Source organism: Rhopilema esculentum, chromosome 4, assembly GCF_057945365.1.
Source record: "Rhopilema esculentum isolate cy_ngs chromosome 4, ASM5794536v1, whole genome shotgun sequence".
In the NCBI taxonomy this organism is placed as follows: domain Eukaryota; kingdom Metazoa; phylum Cnidaria; class Scyphozoa; order Rhizostomeae; family Rhizostomatidae; genus Rhopilema; species Rhopilema esculentum.
Window position 1 is genome coordinate 12,859,746 of NC_142818.1, and position 12,995 is coordinate 12,872,740.

General features: G+C 37.8%; 1 protein-coding gene across 1 annotated transcript in view; it reads left to right on the forward strand.

Annotated features, from left to right (window-relative positions):
- Positions 1-12,995, forward strand: part of LOC135690969 (uncharacterized) — a 114,997-nt gene that overhangs the window by 31,862 nt on the left and 70,140 nt on the right. The window contains exons 22-33 of the mRNA XM_089115935.1: positions 1,288-1,396; positions 1,480-1,821; positions 3,176-3,459; positions 3,786-4,262; positions 4,744-4,969; positions 5,459-5,961; positions 6,505-6,742; positions 7,325-7,818; positions 8,341-8,560; positions 9,746-10,452; positions 10,954-11,203; positions 11,560-12,731. Coding sequence (XP_088972061.1) covers positions 1,288-1,396; positions 1,480-1,821; positions 3,176-3,459; positions 3,786-4,262; positions 4,744-4,969; positions 5,459-5,961; positions 6,505-6,742; positions 7,325-7,818; positions 8,341-8,560; positions 9,746-10,452; positions 10,954-11,203; positions 11,560-12,731 — 5,022 coding nt within the window. The remainder of the gene's footprint in view (positions 1-1,287; positions 1,397-1,479; positions 1,822-3,175; positions 3,460-3,785; positions 4,263-4,743; positions 4,970-5,458; positions 5,962-6,504; positions 6,743-7,324; positions 7,819-8,340; positions 8,561-9,745; positions 10,453-10,953; positions 11,204-11,559; positions 12,732-12,995) is intronic.

The window sequence follows — 12,995 nt, forward strand, 5'->3', positions numbered from 1 at the left end:
TTTGTATAAAACCCATGCAAGACTGTTTTTATAAAAGACCTGTTCTGGTTGGAACTGTACTCGAGTGTGCAAGGTAAGGCTTTCCGTTAGAACCGTTAAAAATGAATTAACAAGCCATATCAAAACGGGATTACCTAGAAAACGGATTCCTTTGAAATAGTATCAAAAAGGCTTCGTTTAAATGGATTAGAAAGCTCTAAGCGAGCGCTGAAGAAAAATGCCTTATCACAATCTCGTTGTATGATCTTTACATCAATAATTTTGAGCACCAAAGTTTGGTTCTTTGGTTTTTTGTTTTTTGGCATCCTTTATGGCTGTGCTTCTTTGTATGTTTGCATTGCTTTAAATAAAATTCATCTTCTTTTTTAAAAATTTTGAAGAAACATAGCATTTATGAAAGAGACCACAATATGTAATGCATTAAAGGTTAAACAAATTTTCGTTAAAATTTGCAACAAGTACATAAAATGCAAATAGATAACTGTTTTATGAAAGCAAACTGCAGAGAAGAAAGTTAAAATTGGCAAGCTTTACGTTATCGGCCTCCATAGTTTGATTGTGAAGCAATTCAAACTCAATTTTCAGACGGCTTCCAATGTTTCTCCCATGAACGCCGTTTAAAACTATCGAGCTGACGCTTCAAAGACAATATGTTCTGTTCGCGTGGCTTTCTCTTCATATTCACTAAACAACGAATATAAACGACTTGATGCAAGTTATCTTATCGTTTTCTTTAAAAGAATTTCGGGTGTAATGTAAACAAATCTAGAAATATGGTAACGATGGTACGAGATGGTTGCTACTTTAAAGGAGTATCCCTAACGGTGCCCCCTTTCAATTCGTTTGCCAAAGATATTCCAAATTGAATAAAACAGACCTCTTAAACTTTAAGAATTTCGATCTTGGTTTACATTTTTTGCAGTTTTGTGGCAATATCGTTGACATCACAATGAAACCAGGCGCAATAAAAACGCAGTTTTGAAATAATGATGGCGAAGTGTCGTTGATTGTTAAACGCTGCTCAAGCCTGCTGGTAAAATACTGTCTTGTTGAAATCATTTGAATTTCATATACAAGTTGAAACTAAGCTAAAAATACGTGCTAAGCGAAGCTAAGCGAAGCTAAGCGAAAGCTAAAATGGAAAGCTGAAAATACCGTGAAAAGCATTGAATAGAATGATAATGCTAATTTTAATTCGTTTCATATTTCTATGCTAGTTTTTAATCATTTCTGACCCTTTGCCACCCAGTATTGACTAATGCATCTTTCCTTTTTCTTACGATTCAGTTTTAAGAAAATTTCTGCAATCATCGTATTGCAAAGGCAGCAGTAATCCGTACAGCAATCGACTTGGCGAGATGCGAAAAGACACTCTACTGGTGGGTTTGGAGCTCAGGTTTGAATTGGTTACGGGTCACTGCACACGCAAAAGGCGTGAGATTAGCCTCAGAATAAACACAAATTATCATGAAGATAAAAAGCCGAAATTAATATGGAGTTCAGCTGGAAATACTGCTTTTTGTTGCTAAATATATCATTTTATTGTGTCTCAGTGCATGGCTTATTTACAGCAGAGCATCAAGATTATGATGAATTTTCAAAAGAGGTTTTGAAACGACATAACGAGCTTAGGAAGGTGCATAATGGCAAGGATTCGGAGTTAGAGTTGAGCAAGGAGCTGAGCAAAGATGCAAGGGAGCTTGCCAAGAAAGCTGCCAGGGATAACGAGATCCTCGCCCATCCACCTTCTGGGCATAATGTTTTGATGGCCTGTACGACTTATAACCGAGCCTTATCTGGAAAAGAGGTTACTGATAGCTGGTGAGTTTCTTACCTTTTGTTATTTTGCAGATCGTAAACAAAAGTTGCTTAACTGATAACGAGCAGGAGCCTGAAAATAAACGGGTTATTGTAGAGGAGCTCTATATGATTCAAAAAGTAGTGTGCTTCCATGGAAAATGTGCTTAGCATGCATTGAAAGTATTATATAGCAGTTGAAAACCATTTTCGTGAATGCTCCGACAAAGAATCAATATCTACACCCGTTTCCTAATATTCGAGAACCTGAAGGCCCTAAAACTCTCATAAGCATTGCTTTAATCTCAAACAGAAGTTGTTCTGTTCAAATAGCAGCATGCTCCAAAAAATTTGTTGATGCAAATCATATGAATGTTCAAAGAAACAGCACGGTGAATTAATTTTTGAAGTGCACGACTTCCCTTTACTGGAAATTTTTCAGTTAACGAAATCCTTATCAATATATTTGTTGAAAAATAAACGAATAAAAGAGTTTAAAAAAATAAAAGTTAAAACTACGTTGAACAGCTTCTTATTCATTGCTGTAAGAAATTAACACCAGGGTTGGTAGATTCTTTTGGGGCTTCAAGCCAAATCAATTTTGGAAAAAAGCCAAATTAAGCCAAAATCTAAACGAGGCAGCAATACAATAGAAAATATCAAGTTGTAAATGAGGCTAGAAGTAACTTTTTTTGTTCAATACATAGGGTGCTTGACCCTCTTTAACCCTTACGTATTTCTCTACCCACGGCTTAAATTTTTCACTGTTGTGAAAATGCTTAGGTATTCTTCAACTGACTGATGGAACACTTTTTCATTGTACTCATAGAATTCTAACACATGATGTACATGTAAAGGAACGCATTTTGAGTAAAATTAAAACAAAACAAAAGGGGAGCAAACAGAAAATTTTAGGCTTAGCCGTTTTTGCTATCAGAATATTCAACCTTCCATCAACATTTTATCATCGGATTTAGATGAAGTACAAAGGCAGTCCAAATTTCTGGAATTTGGCTCAAATAAAGCCAATATACCAACCGTGATTAACACTTGTGCAGTAGGCAATCTGTACTATTTGAATAGGATTATTTTTACGTGTGTTTTGGTTCATCAAATAGACCACATTTTCTCGAAAATAAGCCGCTGTTTTTTTATGAAATTAAATTTTTCGGCTTATTTTCGAATCGGCTTTATCAACAGTCGACCAATTTTCGAGGAAAAAAGGTATTAGATGTTTAATAAGAGTACCTCTTTCTTGCGATTTGTTTTACCAAAATGTAGTGCCTATCCTGAAAGTAACTTTTGCTCTTGATACACATTGAAATTATCAAATAGATATTTTGAACAGCTGCAACTTAAAAGTTTCACTCACCTTTAGGTATGACGAGGTGTGTCATCCGGCATTTCGGTTCACAGACCCTGACAGCAGACAGGCTCGAAGCTTCACCCAGGTTATTTGGAAAGCTTCTAAAAAGCTAGGCGTAGGCCATGCTGTTACGCGGAAAAATAACACGCTTTGCACTTACGCTGTAGCGATTTACAAACCAAATGGAAATGTTCTTGGCAAGTTTGCAGACAATGTTTTACAGGGTTCATTTGAAAAGGAGAAATATTGCAAAGCACCACACATAGATGTTAAGAAAGCGAAGCGGACTAAAACAAGTAAGGCTTCAGTTTCATCAAATGTTTTGAATGTACGTCTTTTTTAATGTAATTTCTATGAGCAATGTAACAATAGAAGAAATTCAGCATGGCGATTGTCTACTAACTCAACATATGGGATTTGTTTTATAAACAATGTTATTTGAAGAAGATTTTGATGCTTGATGTATGAGTTACATTGTGCTTTTTCAATGCGAAACTTCTAGCTAGTAAATTTTATGCTCAAACTGCTCATTTCTCAAATTATAAATTAAAAGCCTTACAAGTACCTTGGTTGTGATTTGTGTATTTCTCAAATTTTTGTAAGCCAGTATTTTCTTTTAAAGATTTGAAAGGAAACCACAAGGGTGTGTTCGTACTGAACAAGAACCCGCCTAGGCCATCGTTAAAAAGAAGAACTTTGTACTACAAGATACCGGTCGACTTTGTCACAGCTTCCGATACCGGATCGACCTTTGTCGTACCGCGGAAAACACCACTTCAAGAAGAATCGGCCTCTAGAAGATCGCAGCCGACTTTACCCGAGAGTGCGCCTGCATTCGACTCGGACTCACTGAGTCTCAGCGAGTTTGGAAGCGACAGAACAGCGCTAAAAGAGGACGAGAATAAAAATGACGGAGAAGAGAGTTCTGATGTACAAGCAGATTATATAAAAGACAGATTAAATGAAGAAAAGGAACAATTAACCCCTGACAGGCTGAAAATGTTTGAAAAGCCCATGCATGTTCCTGAAGAGAGCGAAGAACCGTCATTTGAAAATGTCAAGATGATGCAGCCTGAACGGAAGACTATTGAGGACGAATGTAAGAAAAAGCTAATTCTTGCACGAGGAAAATGGAGGGAAAAAGCTTAGCTTTGCCCTTCCACCTATGAAAGAAATATAGTTTTATTTTCATCAGCAGCATGTATTTCTTACTCACCTGAAATGCCAGCTTCCATTTTTACGAATGGACGGGTTGCATTTAACTTTTTAGAGAAATCGTAAATAAACGTTCCAATGAAAAAAGGGTAGGTTGTTGAAAGTCAGCTTTCAAAGACTTACCTAAAGCACAATCTTAACCTTTTAAAAACCATAAGTGACAACCAGCTCCAAGTCAGTACAAGGATAAAAAACTAGTGTATTCTTGGGACTTGAGGGATCTTTTAAAGAGCTTTTTCGGTCGTTGCTCAATGTGCGAGTAACTTTTCCAGCCTAATTTCCCTCCAACAGTACATCTCAAAGCACTTATAATGAGAATGTCACGCTCATATCTGAACATAATCCATTTGTTGTGTTTTATGCAGATGCCGTGAACAAAATTGCACTTGATGTGCACAACGCATTGCGGAAAATTCATAAAGCACCTCCCATGAAACTCAGCCCCAAGATCAGCATCGCAGCGGAGAATTACGCCAAATTCTTAGCAGAGAGTGACAAATTTGAGCATGCTAAAAATATTGCCGAGAATCTGGCATTTTCATGCAACACAGAGGGGCGTATTCCGTCAGTTGCCGAGGCAATCAAAGACTGGTAAGATATGCAGTAGGGTAGTGATTTTTAAGCATTAAACTAAAACCTTGTGGAAACGAGCTGCTAAAAATAGTTTATGTGCATTTGTTTTCTATTTGAAACCCTGCTATTAGGGACTTGAGACTTGCAAGTCGGGACGTTAATTGGTTTCAAAGTAATCCACAGAGGGTGCTATTTTCAATGGCATTGTTCAAAACAATCTTTTCCATAAATATTTGCCCCTAAAAGACATTCGTTACCAAACTTATCATTAGCTAAATGATTTAGATAGACATAAATTGACGAGTTAGGACTTTTCTCTTGAAAATATTTAAACACGCTAATATCTTTTGACCGAAGTATTCTTTACAAGTTCAAGCAATGATGTAGTTATATAAGTGAAAATACCGCATATTTTTTTACAGGTAATATCTTTTGACCGAAGTATTCTTTACATGTTCAAGCAATGATGTAGTTATATAAGTGAAAATACCGCATATTTTTTTACAGGTATCAAGAGGTATGCTTAAAAGATTACAATTTTGATAAAGATCCAAGCTCACCCGGCACTGCACATTTCACCCAAATTGTTTGGGCATCTACCAAACTACTTGGCATTGGTCGTGCGATAATCAGAAGAAACGAGAAAACGTGTACATATTTTGTAGCAAGATATGAGCCTGCGGGTAACTGGGTTGGCCAGTTCAAGGAAAAAGTCAAAAAAGGGGATTTTAATTCTGATGTTTGCCAGAATCTCACAAATATAATCAAAGAAGCTTCTGGAAGCACTGGTGACAGCGATGATGACAAGGAATCCCCATCTAGTAAGCCAAATCCAATTGACGAGACTGATAAAGGGAAGAATGACAAAGAGGCGGACAAAACGAAAAAGCCTGAAAAAGAAGAGGAGAAAGAGAAAGAGAAAGAGAAGGAGAAACCAAAGCTCAACATTTCACCTGAATCCATTGCAAATGAGGTGAATGAGGAGAAATGCTTTATGGGATCGATTGATGGTACGTAAAAGCGCTTGCGCACAGTATGTTGGCCATAGCTGTGTGCCTTTAATTTGTTTGCTTTTTCTAATTCTTAGAGAGTCTCAGTCAACATCAAGCTGGTGCAAGCACACGTTTCGCAGGATCCTTTTTTATACAATCCACTGTCCCTCAGGCCCATGAAAGCCAATACACTGGATTACATGGCGTTACATTTAATCGTTGATCTATAGAAGGGCGGGCTGAAGGAGAGATTATAATTTTCAATTAAAAATTGTTGGGTCTGCTTTTTTGCTTTGTTCTTTGAAAACCTTTGCTGTCAAAAACTTGCAGAGCTTCATCAGAGTTTATGCCAGTGTGAAACATAATTCATTATATATGTATATGCAAATATATTATGTCGATATAAATATATTCTTGCATAAGTAGAACACTTGTTGTTTTAATGAATCACTCTTCGTCTTTCTTGAGTTGATCCTGCTCACAGTTTATAGCATGCAAATAGCCATTCATTTTGCTTCATTTCAAGCAGCTAGCCACATTTCAGCGTTTGTTTACTTTCAGATCAAGCAAAGTTTGCAGGCCAGTCACTAAGAGTGCATAATTACTTTAGACGCATTCACAATAGCCCAGCTTTGATGATCAATGAAGATCTTGTGAGGAAAGCTCTGGAAGATGTCAAAACAATGTGCCTAAAACAGAAGAAAAGGAGCCAGATCGACAAGTTGGTTGGAGAGAATGTTGGATCTGCTTGCAACATTGCTAGCCAAAGAGTTAGTGCGGCGGAGGCAGTTACCAATTGGTACGTGTGTTATTGTCTTTGGATGTCAAACTACTTACTTAATTTACTCGCCACTGCTAATCTTATCAATTACATATGTAGATAGAATATGAGAAGAATCATAATCTTGCTATTCAAAAAGAAACTAAAACTGTCGAAGTCTTTGGAGATGTCCTAGAGGAAACACGTTTTAACCTAATGAATTCTTATCCTTTAACTGTGCATCAAGCTATCTCAATTTCATTAATTTAACATTTTATTATACTTTATACCTCAATTTTAACTACAATGATTGTCAATAGCAATACGGGTCCTTGAATGATAGCAGATAGATTATTATTCTTATTATTATGGCATGAGAAATTGCTCTCTAACCATGATGTCAGAAACGCTACCTTCCTTTTGCTTGGAATTTTTGTCTAAAGTCGATATTCTATCAAAAAATATGAAAATTAACATTTGAACGTCTTAATGAAAACAACACAGGAGAAGCTCTAAGTAAATGTTATGAAACAACAGGTCTCTTCCTCTTTATACAAATACTTTATGAGGTTTTTTGCATATCAAATGAAAGTGAAGTTCATGTAAACCTTATATCTGCAGGTATAAACAGGTTTGCGACCGAGGTTATAAATTTGACAAAGAGGAAGAAACCAAGGCAACATCAAAATTTACCCAGCTTATATGGAAATCAACCAGTGACTTTGGTATTGCATTTGCTACAAAGAGAACAAAGGACAAACTGTTTTGTACTTACGTTGTTGCAAAATACTCTCCCCCTGGAAACAAAGTTGGTGGTTACAAAGAAAATGTTTCAAGAGGATCTTTCACTCCTTCGATATGCGACAGCTTAAATACGATTGCTTTCAATGCAGCTATTGACAATACCATCACTACTGCAGTGCATGTTCCGCCATCTTTACACAATCATTGGTCATTTGGTCCTGAAGTTGCCAATCAAGTTTTGAAAGCCGTCAGTCATGAGGCTGGGACATTTGAGCCATTTAAAGTGCCAATATATCATAAAATACCTAGAATTAAGCCCCTTGGCACAAAGAGATGCGTCAATATGGGTTCTGATAATCCTATTTGTAGAGGTATGCCAATAATTTCTCATTAGGGGACTACGTTTATAATTTCTCTATCCATCAATCAGTATATTGAGAGGGTACATAGACTGAATTATGAGCTCCTCTGCTAAAACCCGATTGTATTATCATCACCTTTATTATGTAATCGTCATCATTATTATATATAGCGACCCTCTCAATTATATAGCACTATATATAGCGACCGAGTTTACTTTAGGCTAATTCAGTGTTTTTTATGGTTAATACAACAAAATCTTGAAACGTAGATTGTTCTATTTCTTATTTTGATTTGATGTTTTCGTAACTAACAATATATACCATGTATTCAAAGTTTTCTATCTCGAATGAAATCAAGATATGTACGTAAAGAATTATTGAGCAATTTTGGAACTACTGCAGCCTGTACATTTAGATTTTTGGCCATCTAACAGCTTCATTAAAATCTAGAAGTTTTTCAATTTTTCAGTTTAACTTTTTTTTATGTAAGCAGTTCCATATTTGAAATGAAAAACCTCTCTTCTAATCTAGCTGAAATCGAGGACGAAGGACTGAGGGTACATAATTACCTACGAAAAATTCATGGTGCTAAAGATTTGAAACTGTCTCCGTCGCTGAGTCTGAGTGCTCTAAACTACGCCAAGACGTTGTTGGCAGAGAAAAGGATTCGTAACTCTGATGCCAATGCAGGAGAAAGCATCGCAGTTAAATGCTCACAGGAACTGACTGTTGGAGCTGCCATCAAAGCTTGGTATGAAATGTCTATTAATAGAATTAATATCTACAACGGGCCATTAATGGTCACATGAAGCGATCTCTGAAAACTGTTTGTCAAGGACAATAAGAGACATGTAGATTAATCTAATCTCGAAAATTTTTAGTCTGGTTAAATCAATGAACTTATTTAGGCACCCTGCTTCCACTTTTTGCATTGTGCATTCCAGTTTCTAAGATAGGATGATGACACAAACATTGCTTACTCATCAATAGAGCCTCAAGGGCTTCGATGAATTATAAATTGAGAGCCTTGCCAGCTCGAAAAAACTGGGGTGGATAAAAACTCGGCGACGCCCTTAAGACTCTTGGAAAATCCTTTTCTTTGGAATTTTTCATCTATTTTGAAATTTTTGGACAAGCAACTTTTCCAAGCAGAACTTTTCGTAACGGTGGCTTTTTTGCCAGTGCGAAAATCAAAATCGATCTGATCAGCCAACGCATCCCCCCCCCCCAAGGTTAAACGTGGCTACAACCTATTAAGTTCAATTACCCAGGTCATGGTTATTGAAACTTGACAGAATCTTGAAAAGTTGGTCAGCTAACGAAATGTGCAACAATCACTAAGCATCTGAGTATTATCATTGATGCGCAAGCATTAATTACGAATATCAAATTCTATTTATTCAAAGGAAACTGGCAGTTTCATATGCACGGGAGTTCACACAAATGACAGCCAGTAATCTGTAGCGACTTGTTTGATTCAGCTATCGGCATTCAGTCAAGGGTTCTTGTTGCAGTACCAGACATTAAATGTTTAATATAAAAGAGGATTGTCTCTGGGGTTACACTCAGTCAAAAGCTTAGTTAAAAACGAAACAACAATGACCTTTCTATGCAAGTTTTCAATGTGCTTTTCAGAGAGTTGAATACCCTGAACAGAAGCTTTTGAGACACAAGAATTTTTACTTTAGTTAAAGTTTTTGGTGTTTAATTCAAGTTTTTATTTTATTCAACTCAACTTGTATTGTATAAATCCTCTACTATTGTGAATTCTGTTTTATTTTCTGCCTACTTTTTGTAATTATCTGAAGTTTATACTCGTGGACTGCCGACAAGTAATATCTCAATAATACGTTTTGTAGGGACAATGAAAAGTAGCATTTTAGTTGAAAAGCTAAAAAATTAAAGTGAAAAGAAATATATACTTCATATCTATCAGGTACAAAGAAGCATGTGATTCAAATTACGATTTTACCGAAGAAGGTTTTAATGGTGCAGGCCACTTCACACAAATTGTCTGGCAAGGAACAGAACTATTAGGAATTGGGAAAGCCACGGCAATTGTGAATGGAAATCCTTGTACCATTATTGTCGCTAGGTATGAGCCACCTGGAAATGTTATTGGGCAGTTTCGACATAATGTAAAGCAAGGCGAATTTACAAAAGAGTTTTGTAAAAGGCTCGATAAGGTTATTGACACCCCGAAAGCAGAAATGGTGAAAGTTAAGCCGACGAAGGGGCAACCTGCCAATCCAAACCTAGCTAGTTCAGGGTCAGGTGAGGAAATTGAGAAAGCCAAGCCCACTGAGGCTCCAAACACAACACCCAGGCCTACAACAAATGCTAATGCCCAGGTTGTGGATGAAAAACCAACACCCACTCCAAAAACCGCTACGAGAAAGCCCAGTGAAGCAGTTAGGAATCAAGGGAGCAGTCCTGCCCAACCTCCTAAAGCTGCTGGACAACCAATCAAATTGCCAGGAAAGAATAAGGGTATCAACCCTGCTGCAGCACAGAAACATCCATCAAAGACATTGAAAGGAGAGACAAAGCCGGGGGCAAAGCAGGAAAGGAGAAAGCCAGTCAGGAAGCCTGCAAAAATTTTGGCGCTTGGACAAACAAGTGCAACTTTATTACCATTAGAAGGTAATTCTTGTTATATCTCAAAACCTTTTCCTTCAACCTGGAAGCCCTTAATGTGATATATCCAATTCATTCAACCATATCTTGGTTATAAAATCTATGAACCAGGTATAAACCAGGCTTATCCATTATCAAACGCTGTTTATTCACTTGATATATCTCAATCTATTTGCAACTCTCTTATCTGATTTGCATTTCTACAGATAATGGTGATTTTTTGGTTTATGTGGCCAAAAGATAAACATTTAAAAAAGATTTGGCTGCTCTTAAATATGGCTGCCTTTAAACACGATCGCCCCTTAACCACGGTTCGAGATTTCTTCCTAGTTCTTATTAAAGACTCTTCCGTACGAATTCGACTTCTGACATGATGAAATTAGAGACTTTGGTTTGAATTTGAAAGAAAACGTTTGATATTTCCCAGGCAAAATTAAATTTGTTTGACGTTTGCAGAGAGTTATTCTGTACACATAATAAAAAATTGCATGCATGGTTTTGTTCCAGATACCAAAGAATTTAGCAGAGATGGCCTAAAAGTTCACAATGCATTGAGGAGCCTTCATGCCTCGAATGATCTTACACTTCTTGATAGACTCACTCATTCTGCGCAAAAACGTTGTAAAGGCATGATCGAGAAAGGCATAGCCTCTCAAGGTAAACGAAGAAATATGGTGCAAAAAAGTGGCGAAAATCTAGTGATTCTTTGCGATACAATCAAGACGGATTATGCAGCCAAAGATGCCATTCTAAACTGGTTTGTACACCTTTTAAAACTAATTGCTTTTGTCTCGTCTTTCTCGCGTGATTTGAAGAATCATCTACGTCCCTTGAGTTAGACTCCTCTTCACTCCATTACTTAAAGACACATCCAAGCAAAAATATTTTGCATAGGTGAAGACCATTCAAAAATAGGAGATAAACTTCTATGATGACAATCAAACATGACTCGAAAGCTATCATTCAATATGTAGTCCTCCGACTCCGGTCATGCAGTGCTTTGAAACGCAGATATTTCCTCTTAATAAATTTTTCCTTTTTAATAAAGATTTTGTTTTATTGGTTTAAGAATTTCTCTCTTACATTCATTTTCATTTGGAAAATCATTTTCAGGTACTCCGAGGCATGTGAAAATCGAAATAGTTTCGCTGGTGGTGCATATGTGGGAAGACCTAACCATTTTACACAAATGATTTGGAGATCGACAAGCTATTTTGGAATGGCGAAAGTAGACTTCAAGGATAAAGCTTCAGGAGACTTTTGCAGCTGCGTCGTAGCAATGTACGAGGAGCCCGGTAATTATATCGGAAAAGTAAAAGAAAATGTAAAACAAGGGCAATTTGACCCGGCATTGTGCTCTGATCCAGAACTAATACTTGCTGATGCTGCGGTGAAGTACAAAGAGAAGAAAGAAGAGGAAAAAATTCAAGGAACCCCAACTCCTCCACGAAAACCAGGCTCTGTCACAAAAGCCCCAACATCACCCACGGCTCCAACAACAGTTGGCCCACCTGGCTCGGCACAGGACTCTGTGGGAATGCCAACCCCTACTTCTGCTATTGATTTTGATGCAACTAGTCCGACACCAATAACACAATTCACCATGCCAGCAAGCACAACCGGTAGGCCGACGCAGACTCCACAAGCTGCTGTTGTTACCTCACCCGCACCACCAACAATGGCACCATCAACTCCAGGACCACCAACCGCTCCGACAAAACCAACGGGGAAACCGCAAGGGAAACCTCAAGAGGTACCACAAGAAAAGCCTAAAGGGAAACCGCTAAGCCCGCAAGCCAAGCCGCAAGGGGGTCTGCCAGAGAAAGTGAAACCTCAAGGGAAACCTCAGGGAAAGCCTCAAGGGAAACCTCAAGAAAAACCTCTAGGGAAACCTCAAGAAAAACCTCTAGGGAAACCTCAAGGAAAACCATCAGGGAAACCTCAAGGCAAACCTCAAGGGAAACCACAAGGACAGCCTATTAAACCTTCGCCACAACCGGAAAGCTCACCTTCGGTCATGCCAACAACGGCACCTTCTAAGAAAGTCACCCAGCCCCCTATTTCCACTGAAATGAAAACAAAGCCAATTACAAGTGTTCCAACTCGCCCACCAGTTGTTAACAAGCCAACAACAATGAAACCTACAACTTTGCAAAAGATGCCAGTAACAGAGAAGCCGACACAAAAACCCGAGGTTAATGCTGCAACCACAGTAAAACCAGAGCAATCAACAACTCAAGGGGAACCAACAGCTGCTGTGACCCCCCAAAAGCAAACACAGGGAGGTAAGATTGCTAAGAGCATTGTGATGTGATGATAGGCCTTATGTTTCTACAGGAGGGGGAGGGGTTGATTTCAGTTCTATAGTACGAATGCTAGATTATAGTTTAGCCACCTCTCAAAAGTCAAGAAATCCTTATATGAAAAAGGTGTTCGATAAAAATAAACAGCAGTTTTTCATGACTACCTCGAAGAGTGGAGGATTTTTACGTCAAATTTCGTGCAAAGCTTCAAAAAGACTTGTTACTCTTATTTATCGACAATTTTTG